Genomic DNA, 19,335 nt, shown 5'->3' on the forward strand with positions numbered 1-19,335 from the left:
AAAACTACTCATCCGATAGTTTTCATTGTCAGATATGTTTTAGATGTCGTCCAGATGGATATTTCGTCCATACATACCAATGACCTTGAAATATTCCTTCATGTCATTTTTCACGGTCAAATGTATTACGCTTAAAATATTCATTTTTTCAATCAATTTTATCAAAGTATGATTTCTTAATAACACTAATTTATTGAATAATGAATATAAACCTCTTTAAGCCACTTTAATGCCATTGATACGTTTTTGACATTTATATATACTTCAATTTTTAAAATATCATTTTAAAAATACTTTATGTCAACCAAATTCTAATATTGGGCATTGACTGTTTTCCTGAAGTAAGACATTAAGGTAATGAAATTTTCATGAAATTTGTGAAATTTATGAAATTTTATGAAAGTTATGAAAATTTACTGGATTATGTTTTAACGATTGTTGATCAATAATTTTAATTTTATAACAAAGATTATAATATGTAAATGAAATGAAATCTCACATATTAGAAGAAAAACAACATCTATTACGACAATTATGTATTCAATTTCAAGTATATAAAGACCTACATGCAATAATGAACAAAAAATGTTATTTTATGGCAGGCTTTACTTACAAAAAAAATTTTTTAAAGTCACACAAGACATCTTTAGAAAAACTACGCAGATCAATCATAAAACGGTAAAAAGTATATTTAGAACATGTACAGTTCAAGTATAAAACGATTAACCCTGTGCTACAAATAGCTGAAGTATAAACTGGTTAAAGAAAATGCTAAAAATACGCACAGCTCAATCATAAAACGGTAACTGTGCTTAAAATCACGCACATCAAAATCATAAAACGGTAAATGCACTTCAAATCACGCACATATCAATCATAAAACGGTCAAGATTGCGCTTAAAATCACGCAAAGTTCAATCATAAAACGGTAAATGAGCATAAGATCACGCACATCTTGATTATAAAATAGTAAATGTGCTTAAAATCACGCGCAGTTCTATCATTAAACGGTAAATGAGCTTAAAATCACGCACAGCTGAATCATAAAACGGCTAAGATTGCGCTCAATATCACGCACAGATCAATCATAAAACGGTTAAGATTGCGCTTAAAATCACGCACAGATCAATCATAAAACGATTAAGATTGCGTTTAAAATCACGCACAGCTTAATCATAAAACGGTAAATGCGCTCAAAATCACGCAGAGCTGAATCATAAAACGGATAAGATTGCGCTTAAAATCACGCACAGCTCGATCATAAAACGGTAAATGCGCTTAAAATCACGCACAGTTCAATCGTAAAACGGAAAATGAGCATAAGACCACGCACATCTTGATTATAAAACGGTAAATGTGCTTAAAATAACGCACAGGTCTATCATAAAACGGTCAACATTGCGCTTAAAATCACGCACAGTTCAATCATAAAACGGTAAATGAGCATGAGATCACGCACATCTCGATTATAAAACGGTAAATGCACTTAAAATCACACATAGTTCTATCATAAAACGGTAAATGCGATTAAAATCACGCACAGCTCGATCATAAAACGGTAAATTTGCTTAAAATCACGCACAGCTCAATCATAAAAAGGTAAATGCGCTTAAAATCACGCACAGTTCAATCACAAAACAGTAAATTAGCATAAGATCACGCACAGCTCGATCACAAAACGGTAAATGCGCTTAAAATCACGCACAGCTGAATCATAAAACTACAATTGCGCTTAAAATCACGCACAGCTGAATCATAAAACGGTAAATGCGCTTAAAATCACGCACAGCTTAATCATAAAACGGTCAACATTGCGCTTAAAATCACGCACAGTTCAATCATAAAACGGTAAATGAGCATAAGATCACGCACATCTTGATTATGAAACGATAAATGCACTTAAAATCACGCATAGTTCTATCATAAAACGGCAAATGCGCTTAAAATGACGCACAGTTGAATCATAAAACGGTTAAGATTGCGCTTAAAATCACGCACAGCTCGATCACAAAACGGTAAATGCGCTTAAAATCACGCACAACTGAATCATAAAACGGTTTAGATTGCGCTTAAAATCACGCACAGCTGAATAATAAAACGGGTAAGATTGCGCTTAAAGTCACGCACAGCTCGATCATAAAACGGTAAATGCGCTTAAAATCACGCACAGCTGAATCATAAAAGGGTTAAGATTGAGCTTAAAATCACGCACGGCTCGATCACAAAACGGGAAATGCGCTTGAAATCACGCACAGCTGAATCATAAAACGGTTAAGATTGCGCTTAAAATCACGCACAGCTGAATCATAAAACAATAAATGCGCTTAAAATCCCGCACAGTTGAAGCATAAAACAGTTTAGATTGCGTTTAAAATCACGCAGAGCTTAATCATAAATCCGTAAATGCGCATAAAATCACACACAGTTGAATCATAAAACGGTTAAGATTGCGCTTAAAATCACGCACAGCTCGATCACAAAACGGTAAATGCGCCTGAAATCACGCACAGCTGAATCATAAAACGGTTAAGATTGCGCTTAAAATCACGCACAGCTGAATCATAAAACCGTAAAAGCGCTTAAAATCACGCACAGTTGAATCATAAAACGGTTAAGATTGTCCTTAAAATCACGCAGAGCTTAATCATAAAACCGTAAATGCGCTTAAAATCACGCACAGTTGAATCATAAAACGGTTAAGATTGCGCTTAAAATCACGCACAGCTCGATCACAAAACGGTAAATGCGCTTGAAATCACGCACAGCTGAATCATAAAACGGTTAAGATTGCGCTTAAAATCACGCACAGCTGAATCATAAAACGATAAATGCGCTTAAAATCACACACAGTTGAAGCATAAAACAGTTTAGATTGCGTTTAAAATCACGCAGAGCTTAATCATAAAACCGTAAATGCGCTTAAAATCACGCACAGTTGAATCATAAAACGGTTAAGATTGCGCTTGAAATCGCGCACAGCTCGATCACAAAACGGTAAATGCGCTTGAAATCACGCGCAGCTGAATCATAAAACGGTTAAGATTGCGCTTAAAATCACGCACAGCTGAATCATAAAACGATAAATGCGCTTAAAATCACGCACAGTTGAAGCATAAAACGGTTTAGATTGCGTTTAAAATCACGCAGAGCTTAATCATAAAACCGTAAATGCGCTTAAAATCACGCACAGTTGAATCATAAAACGGTTAAGATTGCGCTTAAAATCACGCACAGCTGAATCATAAAACGATAAATGCGCTTAAAATCACGCACAGTTGAAGCATAAAACGGTTAAGATTGCGCTTAAAATCACGCACAGCTTAATCATAAAACGGTTAAGGTTGCGCTTAAAATCACTCTAATGGATTTCGACCGTTTATTGTATCAATATAGTCAACGGCGGGATTTCGGTCTAATTTATGCTCTGCAATTTTACTTTATTGTTGCCGACGTTTCGATCCTGGATGGGATATTCTTCAGGGCATCAAAGTATCAAGGAGAACAATTGGCAAGTTCACATGAAACACTACTTCCGGCTGGTTCTTCAACTGGTCTTCAACTGGTGATGGGTGAGAGAGCTTCAAAGGTACAAGATCAGGAAGTAGTGTTTCATGTGAAATTGACAATTGTTCTCCTTGATAATTTGATGCCCTGAAGAAGATCCCATCCAGGATCGAAACGTCGACAACAATAAAGTAAAATTGAAGAGCATAAATTAGACCGAAATCCCGCCTTTCACTATATTGCTTAAAATCACTCACAGCTCGACCACAAAACGGTAAATACGCTTAAAATCACGCACAGCTGAATTATAAAACGGTAAATGAGCATAAGATCACGCACATCTTGATTATGAAACGGTAAATGCACTTAAAATCACGCATAGTTCTATCATAAAACGGCAAATGCGCTTAAAATGACGCACAGTTGAATCATAAAACGGTAAATGCGCTAAAAATCACGCACAGTTCAATATCAAAACGGTAAATCTGCTTAAAATCACGCACAGATCAATCACAAAACGGTAAATGCGCTTAAAATCACGCACAGTTCAATCATAAAACGGTAAATACGGTCAAAGTCACGCACAGATCAATCACAAAACGGTCAAGAGTACGCTTGAAATCACGCACAGATCAATATCAAAACGGCAAATACGCTCAAAAACAAGCACAAGTCGATCATAAAAGATCAAGTTCGCTTAAAATCACGCACAGTTTAATCATAAAACGCTTAGGATTTCGCATAAAAAATCGCATAATTTAAGCGCATTCACCGTTTTATTATCGAACTGTGCGTGATTTTTAGCGCATTTACCGTTTTATGATTGATCTGTGCGTGATTTTAAGTGCATTTACCGTTTTATGATTTATCTGTGCGTGATTTTAAGCGCAATCTTAACCGTTTTATGATTGAACTGTGCGTGATTTCAATCGCAATCTTAACCGTTTCATGATTCAGCTGTGCGTGATTTTAAGCGCATTTATCGTTTTATGATCGACCTGTACATAATTTTAAGCGCATTTGCCGTATTATGACCAACCTGTGCGTGATTTTATGCACATTTACGGTTTTATGATCGAACTGTGCGTGAGTTTAAGCGCAATGTTAACCGTTTTATGGTTCAGCTGTGCGTGATTTTAAGCGCATTTACCGTTTTATGATCGAACTGTGCGTGATTTTAAGCGAAATCTTAACCGTTTTATGATTCAGCTGTGCGCAATTTTAAGCGAATTTACGGTTTTATGATCTAGCTGTGCGTGATTTTGATCGCATTTGTCGTTTTATGATTCAGCTGTGCGTGATTTTAAGCGCATTTACCGTTTTGTGATCTAGCTGTGCGTGATTTTAGGCGCAATCTTAACCGTTTTATGATCCAGCTGTGCGTGATTTTAAACGCATTTACGGTTTCTTTATCTAATTGTGCGTGATTTTGAGCGCATTTGTCGTTTTACGATCGAGCTGTGCGTGATTTTAAGCGCATTTACCGTTTTGTGATCGAGCTGTGCGTGATTTTAAGCGCAATCTTAACCGTTTTATGATTCAGCTGTGCGTGATTTTACGCGCATTTACCGTTTTGTAATCACGATGTGCGTGATCTTATGCTCACTTACCGTTTTATGATTGAACTGTGCGTGATTTTGAGCGCATTTGTCGTTTTATGATTCAGCTGTGTGTGATTTTAAGCGCATTTACCGTTTTGTGATCTAGCTGTGCGTGATTTTAAGCACAATCGTAACCGTTTTATGATCCAGCTGTGCGTAATTTTAAACGCATTTACGGTTTTATGATCTAGCTGTGCGTGATTTTGAGCGCATTTGTCGTTTTATGATCGAGCTGTGCGTGATTTTAAGCGCATTTACCGTTTTGTGATCGAGCTGTGCGTGATTTTAAGCGCAATCTTAACCGTTTTATGATTCAGCTGTGCGTGATTTTACGCGCATTTACCGTTTTGTAATCAAGATGTGCGTGATCTTATGCTCACTTACCGTTTTATGATTGAACTGTGCGTGATTTTGAGCGCATTTGTCGTTTTATGATTCAGCTGTGCGTGATTTTAAGCGCATTTACCGTTTTTTGATCGAGCTGTGCGTGATTTTAAGCGCAATCTTAACCGTTTTATGATTCAGCCGTGCGTGATTTTAAGCGCATTTATCGTTTTATGATTCAGCTGTGCGTGATTTTAAGCGCAATCTTAACCGTTTTATGATTCAGCTGTGCGTGATTTCAAGCGCATTTACCGTTTTGTGATCGAGCTGTGCGTGATTTTAAGCTCAATCTTAACCGTTTTATGATTCAGCTGTGCGTCATTTTAAGCGCATTTACGGTTTTATGATCGAGCTGTGCGTGATTTTAAACGCAATCTTAACCGTTTTATGATTCAGCTCTGCGTGATTTTAAGCGCATTTACCGTTTTGTGATCGAGCTGTGCGTGACTTTAAGCGCAATCTTACCCGTTTTATGATTCAGCTGTGCGTGATTTTAAGCGCAATCTAAACCGTTTTATGATTCAACTGTGCATGATTTTAAGCGCATTTACCGTTTTGTGATCGAGCTGTGCGTGATTTTAAGCGCAATCTTAACCGTTTTATGATTCAACTGTGCGTCATTTTAAGCGCATTTGCCGTTTTATGATAGAACTATGCGTGATTTTAAGTGCATTTACCGTTTCATAATCAAGATGTGCGTGATCTTATGCTCATTTACCGTTTTATGATTGAACTGTGCGTGATTCTAAGCGCAATGTTGACTGTTTTATGATTAAACTGTGCGTGATTTTAAGCGCATTTACCTTCTTATTATTAAGCTGTGCGTGATTTTAAGCGCAATTGTAGTTTTATGATAGAACTGTGCATTATTTTAAGCACATTTACCGTTTTATAATCAAGATGTGCGTGAACTTATACTAATTTACCGTTTTATGATTGAACTGTGCGTGATTTTAAGCGCATTTACCTTTTTATGATTGAGCTGTGCGTGATTTTAAGCGAATTTACCGTTTTATGATCGAGTTGTGCGTGATTTTAAGCGCATTTACCGTTTTATGATAGAACTATGTGTGATTTTAAGTGGAATCTTAACCGTTTTATGATTCAGCTGTGCGCAATTTTAAGCGCATTTACCGTTTTATGATAGAACTATATGTGATTTTAAGTGCAATCTTAACCGTTTTATGATTCAGCTGTGCGTGATTTTAAGCGCATTTACCTTTTTATGATTGAGCTGTGCGTGATTTTAAGCGAATTTACCGTTTTATGATCGAGCTGTGCGTGATTTTAAGCGCATTTACCGTTTTATGATAGAACTATGTGTGATTTTAAGTGGAATCTTAACCGTTTTATGATTCAGCTGTGCGCAATTTTAAGCGCATTTACCGTTTTATGATAGAACTATATGTGATTTTAAGTGCAATCTTAACCGTTTTGTGATTCAGCTGTGCGTGATTTTAAGCGCATTTACCTTTTTATGATTGAGCTGTGCGTGATTTTAAGCGAATTTACCGTTTTATGATCGAGCTGTGCGTGATTTTAAGCTCATTTACCGTTTTATGATAGAACTATGTGTGATTTTAAGTGCATTTACCGTTTTATAATCAAGATGTGCGTGATCTCATGCTCATTTACCGTTTTATGATTGAACTGTGCGTGATTTTAAGCGCAATGTTGACCGTTTTATGATTCAGCTGTGCGCAATTTTAAGCGCATTTACGGTTTTATGATCTAGCTGTGCGTGATTTTGAGCGCATTTGTCGTTTTATAATCGAGCTGTGCGTGATTTTAAGCGCATTTACCGTTTTGTGATCGAGCTGTGCGTGATTTTAAGCGCAATCTTAACCGTTTTATGATTCAGCTGTGCGTGATTTTAAGCGCATTTACCGTTTTATGATTAAGCTGTGCGTGATTTTAAACGCAATCTTAATCGTTTTATGATTGATCTGTGCGTGATTTTAAGCGCAATCTTAACCGTTTTATGATTGATCTGTGCGTGATATTGAGCGCAATCTTAGCCGTTTTATGATTCAGCTGTGCGTGATTTTAAGCTCATTTACCGTTTAATGATAGAACTATGTGTGATTTTAAGCACATTTACCGTTTTATAATCAAGATGTGCGTGATCTTATGCTCATTTACCGTTTTATGATTGAACTTTGCGTGATTTTAAGCGCAATCTTGACCGTTTTATGATTGATCTGTGCGTGATTTGAAGTGCATTTACCGTTTTATGATTGAGATGTGCATGATTTTGAGCACATTTACCGTATTATGATTTTGATGTGCGTGATTTTAAGCACAGTTACCGTTTTATGATTGAGCTGTGCGTATTTTTAGCATTTTCTTTAACCAGTTTATACTTCAGCTATTTGTAGCACAGGGTTAATCGTTTTATACTTGAACTGTACATGTTCTAAATATACTTTTTACCGTTTTATGATTGATCTGCGTAGTTTTTCTAAAGATGTCTTGTGTGACTTTAAAATATTTTTTTTTGTAAGTAAAGCCTGCCATAAAATAACATTTTTTGTTCATTATTGCATGTAGGTCTTTATATACTTGAAATTGAATACATAATTGTCGTAATAGATGTTGTTTTTCTTCTAATATGTGAGATTTCATTTCATTTACATATTATAATCCTTGTTATAAAATTAAAATTATTGATCAACAATCGTTAAACATAATCCAGTAAATTTTCATAACTTTCATAAAATTTCATAAATTTCACAAATTTCATGAAAATTTCATTACCTTAATGTCTTACTTCAGGAAAACAGTCAATGCCCAATATTAGAATTTGGTTGACATAAAGTTTTTTTAAAATGATATTTTAAAAATTGAAGTATATATAAATGTCAAAAACGTATCAATGGCATTAAAGTGGCTTAAAGAGGTTTATATTCATTATTCAATAAATTAGTGTTATTAAGAAATCATACTTTGATAAAATTGATTGAAAAAAATGAATATTTTAAGCGTAATACATTTGACCTTGAAAAATGACATGAAGGAATATTTCAAGGTCATTGGTATGTATGGACGAAATATCCATCTGGACGACATCTAAAACATATCCGACAATGAAAACTATCGGATGAGTAGTTTTCGAAATATCCCAAAAAACACGTTTTTTAAGAGAAGGGGAGGGGTGGGGGGAAAATGAAGGTCATATTTAGATTCCCAAGGTCAAGTTATGGGGGGGTCACCCGAAGACCCCAAGTCGCTATTTCCAACCCTCTGGCTGCTAGAGCCAAAAATATGAATTTTGGACCCCAACCCCACCCCCTGTAGCGGGGGTATCGATGCCTATCGAAGTTTTTTACTATCACCATTGAATTTGGCATGCCCAAATTAGGTAATATGCAAAGTTTCATGAATGAACTCGATAACGAGTCCGAGAACCTCCCTTGTAAGTCATTTCTCGGCTTAAGCCGAAAGATGGATTAGTCAGAAACTGATGGAAATGTAATGGAGGGGAATTCTGTAACGCTCTGGCAATGCCATATGACTGGGTTCGAATCTTAGGTGAGCTTTTTCGAAAATGCGATTCTGTAGCCGTGACATTGTCAGAAGTCACATATTTGAGATTTCTGGCAATTCAAATTACAATGAATTTGATTAAACAAATCAACCAAGATGTACTGTATTTTCATAAAATCATCAAGTAAAGCGATTTCATTAAAAAAATCAATGAATTGCATTTTCAAACTCATATGATATGACAAAAAAAGCTCGATTAGCATTGTCAGGTTTCGAACTCACGCGTGACAATGCCACGAAAATTACAGAATTCCCCTATTGATCATTTTAATCATCTCAGGGATCTCAGTGGCGTAATAGGCAAGACCATTGGGTCTTGGGCGGATGAGATCTCTGACGCGACTCTCACTGTTGTAAGTTCGAGTCCCGCCCGGTGCAAGCAACTGAATGTTTAGAAAAAAAAAACATTTTCACTGTGATAAAACGTAATAAAATGCAGCGCCTCTGCCCAAAAAACTCCGAAGGCACGGAAGAAGCATCCACATCGTGGGGAAGGCGATCTTTGGTGGTCTACAGGGTGCGGGCTTTAAATTGAGCCTGATTTCAAGGTCTGTTGGCGGCCATTCCTTTGCTCGATACATGTCGCTACTCGGCTTTCTTACAAGCTAGGTACATCAGCTGATAGTTTATAAACAGAAAAAAATTGCAATGGTGAAATCAAGTGAAGAGCACAATCGCCGAGTGGCCATTACTAAAGTCCTGCGCGCCGGTCGGATTGAATTAGAAATAATTAAATTCCTCTCGTACACAAAACCCAGAGTTTCTGGTTTCACTCTGACCACAATTAATTATTTCTTATTAACACTCGCGATCTGGGCACTCAATGGGTCAAGTGGTAGAGCACTCGCTCTATGATGCAAGTGTCCCGGGTTCGAATCCCCTTTAGGTCACCAGGAAATTTTCTGGCGTTAAAGGTGTTCGGATTGCATCCAGTGAGCTTCACTGCACTTGATTCCACGGGCATGGGACTGACAATCTCATCCCGTACAAGAAAAAAATAATAATGCATGTCTAGAAATCCTCTTGCGGAAAGGCCTTGTTCCTTCATGGAATGTTGTGCCAGCATTATTATTATTATTATTATTACTCGCGATCTAGTAAGGAGGGAGGTGACTTTGCACCCTACTACTCGAGCACGCAATGTCACGCTCTCTACCTCATCGCTTTTCACTTCTATGCCCTAGCACGGTCACCGAGAGAATGATCGGGCTCTCTCACAAAAACTACCCCTAAGTGATGAAGTGCTCGAATAGCTGGATCCGGCGGAGGAGGGCACCACTGGTACCAATTCAAATGGGGTTCCTATGAGGTGTTATTTAACGGTGCCAGAGAGTGATTCCACAAGTTTACCGTATCGCTCGCAAATTTCAAAAGCCAATGGGTCAGGAGATAGTATTGACATATCGATTAGGAAGAAACACGCCATGAAACCTTCCGTGAGGACTCCTGAAATGATTCAACGCGCTGATACGAAGATTTATGAAGATCCAAAACTATTAATTCGAAAAATGGCATTGATTCTCGAAGTGAGTGATCACACGATGCGTCAGAGTACAGTCTGAAAGACCTTATGTCTTCCAACAGGATGGAGCCGCCTGCGCACATAAGTAATTGGCTCTAAAATTGGTTGAAGGACAATGTGGGCGTGGGCACTCAATGGGTCAAGTGGTAGAGCACTCGCTCTATGATGCAAGTGTCCCGGGTTCGAATCTCCTTTAGGTCACCAGGAATTTTTCTGGCGTTAAAGGTGTTCGGATTGCATCCAGTGAGCTTCACTGCACTTGATTCCACGGGGCATGGGACTGACAACCTCATCCCTATATAAGAAAAAATAATAATGGATGTCCCGTACTCCCCTTGTGGGAAGGTCTAGTTCCTCTAGGAAACGTTATGCCACCATTATTATATTATTATTATTATTATTATTACAATGTGGGCATGTTCTGGCCCCAGAATTTCTGGCCTCCAAACAGCCCGGATTTGAATCCCCTGGATTACTACATCTGGGACGTCATCGAAAGAGTAACCAACAAGTTCAGACATCCCAGCTTACCGCATCTAAAAGCAAGTATTGAGTCTGCGTTGAGCGGTACGGATAAGGATGTGCTTCATCGCGCCTGCGAGCGCTTCAGGGCCAGGATGGAGTCTATTGTGGCGGTGGGAGGGGGATATATCGAATAAATGTAATCTATAACACCCAATAAGAGAAGTCATGAAGACAAAAATTTTTCTTTTTTACCTCAGAAGTAATAAAAAAAGATGAATAAATCTCAAGTATGCTAAAGTCCTTGAGAGAAGATGCCGATAAATAGTCGAACCCAGACTGGGTGAAGAACAATGCGGTTTCAGGCCTGGTAGAAGCACCACGGATCAGCTTTTTACCCTGAGGATGATTGTCGAAAAGGCTTGGGAGTATGCAATTCCACTCTATGCTTCTTTCTACAGCTTTGGGATGTACTGCACGAGTACGGACTGGATGAAGAATTGGTAGGAGCCATTCAGTCATTGTACAGAGACTGTAGTAGTTGTGTTCGTGTAAACGGATCCAAGTCGGAAGGTTTTCAGGTGGGTGTTGGACTGCGCCAAGGGTGTGTTCTATCACCCTTGTTGTTCATAATATACATGGACAAGATTATGGAACGCAGTCGAGGGCGGAATGCGATTCATATTTGGGATTTCAGGGTGAGCCATCTCCTCTTCGCAGATGATTTGGTTGATTTTGGATCTTCCGAAGAAAAGCTTCAGAATTCAGAAAAGCTTCAGCTTCACCCTGTGAAATGCACCATACATATTGATGGAAAAGCATTGACACAGGTGGAGAAGTTCAAGTATATCGGGGTGTTATTCACGAGTAATGGTAGGTTTCACACCGAACTATCATTGCGAATCGGTCAAGCTTCTGCAGTAATGAGGGAGCTTGGCGGAAGCGTTAGTGAGGAAGGCCGAGCTCAGCCGTTCGGCTAAGTTATCGGTTTTCAAAGGAATGAACACTATTCTCAGCTATGGTCGTCAGATTTGGGTAATGACCGAAAGGGTAAGATCGCGAGTGCAAGCTGCCGAGATGAGGTACCTTCGGGCGGTTAAGGGAATCACTCGTCGAGATCGAGTGAGGAATGTGGCCGTTCATGAGGAACTAAGAGTCGAGGAGCTGCTTCTTCGGGTCGAAAGATCACAACTTCGAAGGTATGGACATGTTCAGCGCATGGATAGAAAAAGATTCCCCAGAAAAGCTATGCAAGCCATTGTGAGAAGGTGTCGACCTCGTGGCAGATCTAGGAAAAGATGGCTGAATCAAATTCAGAATCTTGCCTTGGAACGCCTTGGAATCGAACCCGAACATCTTCCTGAAGTGGCGGAGGATCGACAAGCGTGGGCTGATAATTTGGATGTCATGGGCCCGCGACCCCAATAGGGATAAGCGGTTGAAAATGAATAATTGGAATGAATAAGTCTCAATTTAAAATACGCACCCTGTACAGTGGACTTAGCACATTCCTCCAACACGGGATGTACGACTATGCAACATGATTACATTGTAAAAGAAATACATCCCGACACGATTAATAATAATAATTACATTAAGTCGTCTCTCGGCTTAAGTCGTAAGGTTGTCTAGGCCACAAACCATCAATGTATGATAATTTGGGATTTACAGCCAAATTTTACAGACTAAGTATTCTCAAGGATCACCTTGAGTTTATTTGGGCCGTAAGAAATAGAGGACGTCGTATAGTAAGATGGGGATATTACAGAGAGATTGGTTAGGACTGGAGGGACATTCTTGAGCTCATGAGGTGATTTTGGTGTCCTCGAACGGCATGAGGATCAGCCAAGATAGTCAATGATCACGGTCAGGGAAACCTCATGTCCCCCATGTGGCGTAAACTGTGCTGAGAATTGCTCCTCTGTGGCTGTCGAGGATAGTACAGGTTGTGCTGAGAATTAGATCTGTTGGGATTTTGCCTATATATGCCTTCTGGTGGTGAATATCTCCTTGGACGCCTGTCGTCACTCACTCTCCTCTTAGTTTCGTCTGAGTAGCGACGTCTCTGAGGGTCTGGTTCATAGAAATACCGAAGATCGTCATGTTCTCCATATTTTGTCCTATACTGGGTTGTCTTCTCGTCAGAGTTGCGTCTGTACGTCGAATCATTTCGTCTCTGTGTGAGATAGGTGTCGTCATAGTAGCGTCTCCCCGTTGTCCACAATCGTTCAGATTCGTGACCATAGAGATCGAGGATGGGTGGTTGGAATTGACTTGGTGTACTTCCATTGGCGGCTACATTGTGCCATGATCTTCGCCATCCCTCCTCATACCGTCTCCTTGTGTTCTCATCCTCAATGGCTTGACGACGTTGGGATTTACTACTGCTGCTTTCGCTAGAGTCCTCACCCGATGTTCCGATCCCGAGGTCTTTGTCATCCCCGTAGGCCTTGTAAGGAGCCCCTAAGAAGTTTTTGCTTCCAAAAGGTCCCGTCAAGGCGAGTTGAGGATGCGGTATGCAGTAAGGATGAGGATAAGATTTTTCCACTGCCGATAATTTCATTTCCTTCTCCGTTGACTTAGATCCTCCACATGATCCGGGTCCGAAGAGTGACAGTAGCACTGGAAGGAGGAATAGTCCATGCATGGCACCGAAAAATATCACCAGAAACACCATCTTGAAGAAGACGAGGAAGATATAGCTGTCGGCGAGCAGGAGTGCCACAACACCGAGAATTGTACTAAAAGAACCCTGAACAATGGGCAATCCGAGTGAGTAGAGAGCTTCCCGGACACGATCATCCGGATTCTTTGCTTTGGACGACATGTAGGTGTAGCAGATGTGAGCAGTAAAGTCTACAGAGAATCCGATGCACATAATGAGATTTATCATTGAAATGCTATCGAGATTGACATCCCACAGGGACATGTATCCAGCCACACCAAGTTCAATGGATACAATGCTAAAGGCCACCCAGAGGGAGCACAAAATATTGGGGATGAAGATAAAACTGATGAGCATCATGATCATGGCACCGATCACCATACTTTGAATTGATGTTGGACGCACTAGTTCGAACTGGTCAAAGAAGACAAAATAGGGATGGAAAACTGTTGCATTGAGTCCAGAGTCTTTGCATATGGCTCGGAGGTCCTTCACCATGACCTTTTCATGATTGGTACCACTGATATTGACGGCTTGAATAAGAAAGCGCGATGCGAGAATTTTTGTACCATCTTCGTTGAATTTTACATCCAATGAGAAAGGATTTCCTGGGAAAAGCCACAATTCCTTCAGGTTATCAATAAAGGACTGTTCGGTGTCTATTGTAACATTGAGGTAGTCCCCATTCCTCTCAATGTACGACAGGAAAGATCGAATCCATGATTCGGTGTAGAGAGATGTTGTAACGTACGATGTATTCTCCAGGCGCTGTGTTAGTGTTTCAATTTGATTTTGCACTACTGGGTCGGAATAGTTCATATCCCCTGCAATGATCACCTATTGAAAAGAAATGACAATTAGAATTTTTAGTGGTTTTGCAAGGACAGGGAGACAACTTACTTGAATCCGGTAGGGGAACTCTCTGTAGTAGTCATCTTCACGATCGAAGAATTCCACTGAATAGGAATCTGCCTTTGAGAGTTTTCTTCTCTCCAGGCCTTCCTTAATATTCGTTAGTCCAAAGCATGCACCAAGGAGGTATCCTCCAAAGACAAGGATCACTAGGGCTTTCATCCAACCCTTGTTTAGTAAAGATGCCACGCGTGTCTTGAAGAATGCCATTAGCATATGTTCTCGATTGTCTACTGGATTGTCCGGATCCTCTCGATTGATTCCTCCCGTAATGAATGTCCTGTAGAACCATGATCGTTTCTCTATTTGTTTTTTTTTTTTGGGGGAAAGAAAAAGAAAGTGATCTTATAGCAGAGATTATTTCATTGATAAGTGTAATAGTGAAACGTTGCGTAGTGTAAAAATAAAACGCTCAACAATACGAGTTCATTGATCGAGGAGGGTGATCTTCATTGATCAAAATGTGTTTCAGATCAATTGATCTGATCAGTTTGTGATGGATGCTGCAAAATCTTCTTTTAGCATGTCATCGGAATGGGAGGTGTGTGAGTTTAATTTTGTCGCATGTATCAATGGATGAGTTTAATTGAATTTAATTTATTTGAAGAGGAATTCACACGTCGATCATTCTAGAAAGATTTTCATTGAGGGGAACACTGTGCGCTCTCTTGAAACATTTGCTTTAATGTTTTTATGAGATTGTCCACCTCCAAATGCGCATACACATATACAAGTGAAAAATCTCAAAGTGATTTCTCTTGCTCTGGGATGTCCCCTTGGTGGATCTCTTTAGTGTTTTGGTTGAAGTATACCCCAATGTGTGTTGTAGAAGTTTTGGGACTTGCTCAGCGCGCGTCTGTGAGTCAGGAAATATCCAATTGTGCCTGATTCTGATTAATTCTCTCACTCTCTACCAAGTTTCTAAATTGTATTGTTATAATATATATATTAATTTTACAAATAACACACATATTACAACAATTTTACTGTGGTTGTTTTCCTCTTTCAAACCAACCACATGAGGAATGCCTTTTAATCATTTCTGTGGTTGATCTTTGCTTGAGGAGGGATCTTCATTAGTGTCAATTAACTGTTTATTCAAACACTAATCTTCATCCTTTTATTTCTCTTCCTCTTTTTGTTTTCTCCCAAGTACCTACTTGTTTCAATCGGAGAACAGACGAGAGAGAAGAGATTCATATTGTGGTCGAAATTTGTGGATCTCTTTCTCAGCATGATTGAGTACGATCATCAAGTGATCATCATGTTACTTGATTAAATGAAATTATTAAATATAAATAGACATTTTTTTTATCATCTTCCTCCTACTCTCAATTGCATAATTTGTATACTCTTTCATTATCTACTATTCCCTCTTCTTTTACATAACTGACCGGATCTTGAGCCACCATCAGAAAAGCTATACCCATAATAGTGAAAAAAAATAGCTACAACGCTTGAAATTAAATAACTTTGGTGCAATTGAAAATGAGACTCTGGAGAAATTGGCATTTAGGAGAAGAAGAAAAAAAGTCTTACACAAACTGACAAAGCCAGCTCTCATGAGATAGGCTCTAATGCCAAATTAAGGTGGAGGAAGTCAAATGTTAGATGAATAATTGAAGAAATTGATTATATGATCGATAGTGATCATATGCGATAATGATCGTGTTGAAATTTTCTTGATGCTCTCTTTTCCATTCTATTATATTTTTTTCTTTTCATTTTGACCACCATTGCAATCTACCGGTGGAATATCATAAATTTTTTTCTTGTCGTAACTGCACAATTGCGCCAGAAATTTTTGCGTGAAACCTCAGCTAAAGGAAGAAGACAGTAAAAAAAAAGCGATGAAATAATAGTATATTACGATGTCATTTGCCAACGAAGAATTACAGCAATTGTATATTGATATAGTTTTAATGGATTCTATGCCATGTGGCTAATTTCCCTCTATTTTTCTTCATTTCAATTAACCACACTGATCAATGGAAAAGTTAAGTTTGAGGAAAATAATCATTTGCGCATGATTAATTAAGCTTGAGGGAAGCTATGAACATCGTAATCTTGTTATTTTCCCATTTCAAAGAATGTTTTTTCTTCATACATTTACAAAAGAATTAAACCAAGTATTAGTATGCAAAAAGTAAAGAAGAAATAGTAAATTGTGGAGCGTAAAAATTTGCCACCCATTTCAATTACCCAATACTTATTTTTTTTTTGTGAAAATTTTGCCATTAAACGCAATATATTTTTTTCTATATATTTCATACTTATCCTCCACCTTCAAGCGTGCTTTTACAATTTACTGTTGCAAGACACTTATTTATCATTTATGGTTCAAAATATCAGTCATTTTTGGGATTAAAGAGAAAATTTACGGTGTTGCGTTTTTTATATATATTTTTTCTTTACACCAAATGCTCAATTAATGCGAAAGCCAAAAGAAGTGAGAACTCCTTTGGAAAGCTATTTGTGCATAAAAAAAAAGGTTTTCAATAATTCGTCTTAAATATTTTAGCAATTTGCCAGTATTGAGTGAAATTTATTGAGGAATTTTGCTTTTTTATTGCTAAATCTCATGTTAAATGTTTCATTTCTCGTGTGAATCTCTACGATGAAATTTTGTATTGCATTTTAGTAGTAATTGAAATGATTGATCACATTCCATTGTTGTTGATGATTACGGCTTTATGAGATTTATCTATATTTTAATCTTGTATACTAATTCTATGTTTACGATCCTGTTTACAATTTATGAGGACAGAAGAAAAATTAAAGTGATACTTTAGGTTTATTTAATTTGGATAAATTTTAATTTTATAAGGGAATAGTGCCATATTTCGGACGGGTTGCGTATATACGGGGACCTCTGCAGCTTCGTACAGAATGATTTCCAAGTTTCAAGATTTTTTTACTGAATGCTACACAAGCCGAATACCACTATGTAAAAAATTCTTATTAGGTTAGTAATCCCACTTTACATAATTCCTGAATATCCTTGAATTTTCCTCTACAGAAAAATAAAAAAATTATTGACAATTTTTACAAAGCTGCCCCGGTTTGCTTAGTTTCGTACAAAATTTGTCCACCTACGTATGCCTTATTTTTACCGTAAACACTACACTCAGATACAAAAATTTTTACATCAGTGTTTAGATGGAACATTTATTTACTTGTTTTAATCCTCTGTAGAAGGTATTATGCGTTTTAAAATCAATTTTATACTATTTTTCTAACACATGTTTTTGTGACACTTGTAAAACTATTTTTTTCTCTACATTTTGAGAGTCAATTAGGTGTGATTCTGTCATAAAATCATACCCATTGTAATTCTCGGATTTTTCTTACACCTGGGATCTGTTTTACATAACATGCTTTGAGTATAACTGATTCCATTAATGACCAGCCACAAATTGAAAGTTCAATGTGAGGAAATTCATTTGAAATCAAGGAAAATTGAATGACAAATACTGAAAATGTACCGAATTGGGAATGAAAGAATCACACCTGCCATATGCAGATTTAGGCTTAATTTTTGATTTGACATAGCAAAACAAAACACCTGATGAGCCTTAATTTACTGCGAAAGCGCGTGTTTTTTTCGAGTTTTTCATGAAAAATGTTTAATAGGGGAATGCGCCCTACCTTCGGACGACTCAAGCTTTGAACAATTCATTCTTTTAATATATTTTTTATTAATCTTACCCATTATAATATTATATTTCAATAGCTAGTCCGATGCTTCAAATTTCCTGTAAGGAGCTATGGGTTAAATCTATTAGGAACATAGATAAAAAATGAGTTTTTCGAAGTTTGATTCGTCCGAAGGTAGGCCGCTTTCCCCTATCTCGCTAAGTTTTCTGGAATATTCTAAAGAACAAAATAGACTCAGGCTGATCTATTACCAAAGCTGGAGATCAATATTTATGGATAGATACTTTTACTAAGCTACAAAAGTTCGATTTTCCCAAACTGCCAAGGTAGTGATGTTTGTGAAGTTTCCACAAAAACACAAAAAAACAGCCCCCTGTAAGCAAGAGACTTTTATATAAATATCAACCCAGATAAACCCCCTATAACTTGTAATAATTTTATTTTCGAAAAGATACTTGAAATTATGGAAATACTTAAAATTTTACGCATTAAAATTAGTTTTAGGTCCATTTTCTATTTTCACTTCTTGAACCTAGGAAAAATGGCCTAGTCTCCAAATTTTTTTCAGAAAACGTGAGGTGTTGGACTAGCTATAAGAATATATGGGTATAGATTAGGTTCATTTAGGAAAATAGAAAAAAATGGAATTTTATAAAACTGCAAATGTACGAAGCTGCAAAGGTTTCCCCTACACCAATGTTCTGTGCTCAATGTGTCATATTTTTAATAGAAATTCAAATTTTTTATTATATTTGTTATACTTTGTACAGGGATCCTGCACTGAAAGAAATCCGAAAAAGTTAAAATAACATTCCGGAAATGTTAATTTTACCCTGCAGTATTAATCCAAAATCGGTGTAAATATTATCCTTTTTAGGTGTATTGGGGGTTAAAGTTACCCTTTTTCATGTTAATTTTACCCTTAAAAAGGTGTAAAATTAACATTAAAAAATGTTGATATATTTTTACACCTAAAAAGTGTTAAAGTTCTGAGGAAAAAAAGTTAATCGCACCCTTTTTTTTCAGTGTGCAATTATGCTTTCGCTTTCGGAAATTTGGCTTTAGGTGTTTTTTGGAGTTTT

General features: G+C 37.6%; 1 protein-coding gene across 1 annotated transcript in view; it reads right to left on the reverse strand.

Moving 5' to 3' along the window:
• Window positions 1-12,031: 12,031 nt before the first annotated feature.
• Window positions 12,032-19,335, reverse strand: part of LOC129810228 (patched domain-containing protein 3) — a 47,892-nt gene continuing 40,588 nt past the window's right edge. The window contains exons 9-10 of the mRNA XM_055860555.1: window positions 14,585-14,898; window positions 12,032-14,521 (exon numbers count right to left, since the gene is read on the reverse strand). Of these exons, the coding sequence (XP_055716530.1) occupies window positions 12,887-14,521; window positions 14,585-14,898 (1,949 nt within the window). The 3' untranslated portion in view covers window positions 12,032-12,886. The remainder of the gene's footprint in view (window positions 14,522-14,584; window positions 14,899-19,335) is intronic.

Source organism: Phlebotomus papatasi, chromosome 1 (genome assembly GCF_024763615.1).
Source record: "Phlebotomus papatasi isolate M1 chromosome 1, Ppap_2.1, whole genome shotgun sequence".
Classification (NCBI taxonomy): Eukaryota; Metazoa; Arthropoda; class Insecta; order Diptera; family Psychodidae; genus Phlebotomus; species Phlebotomus papatasi.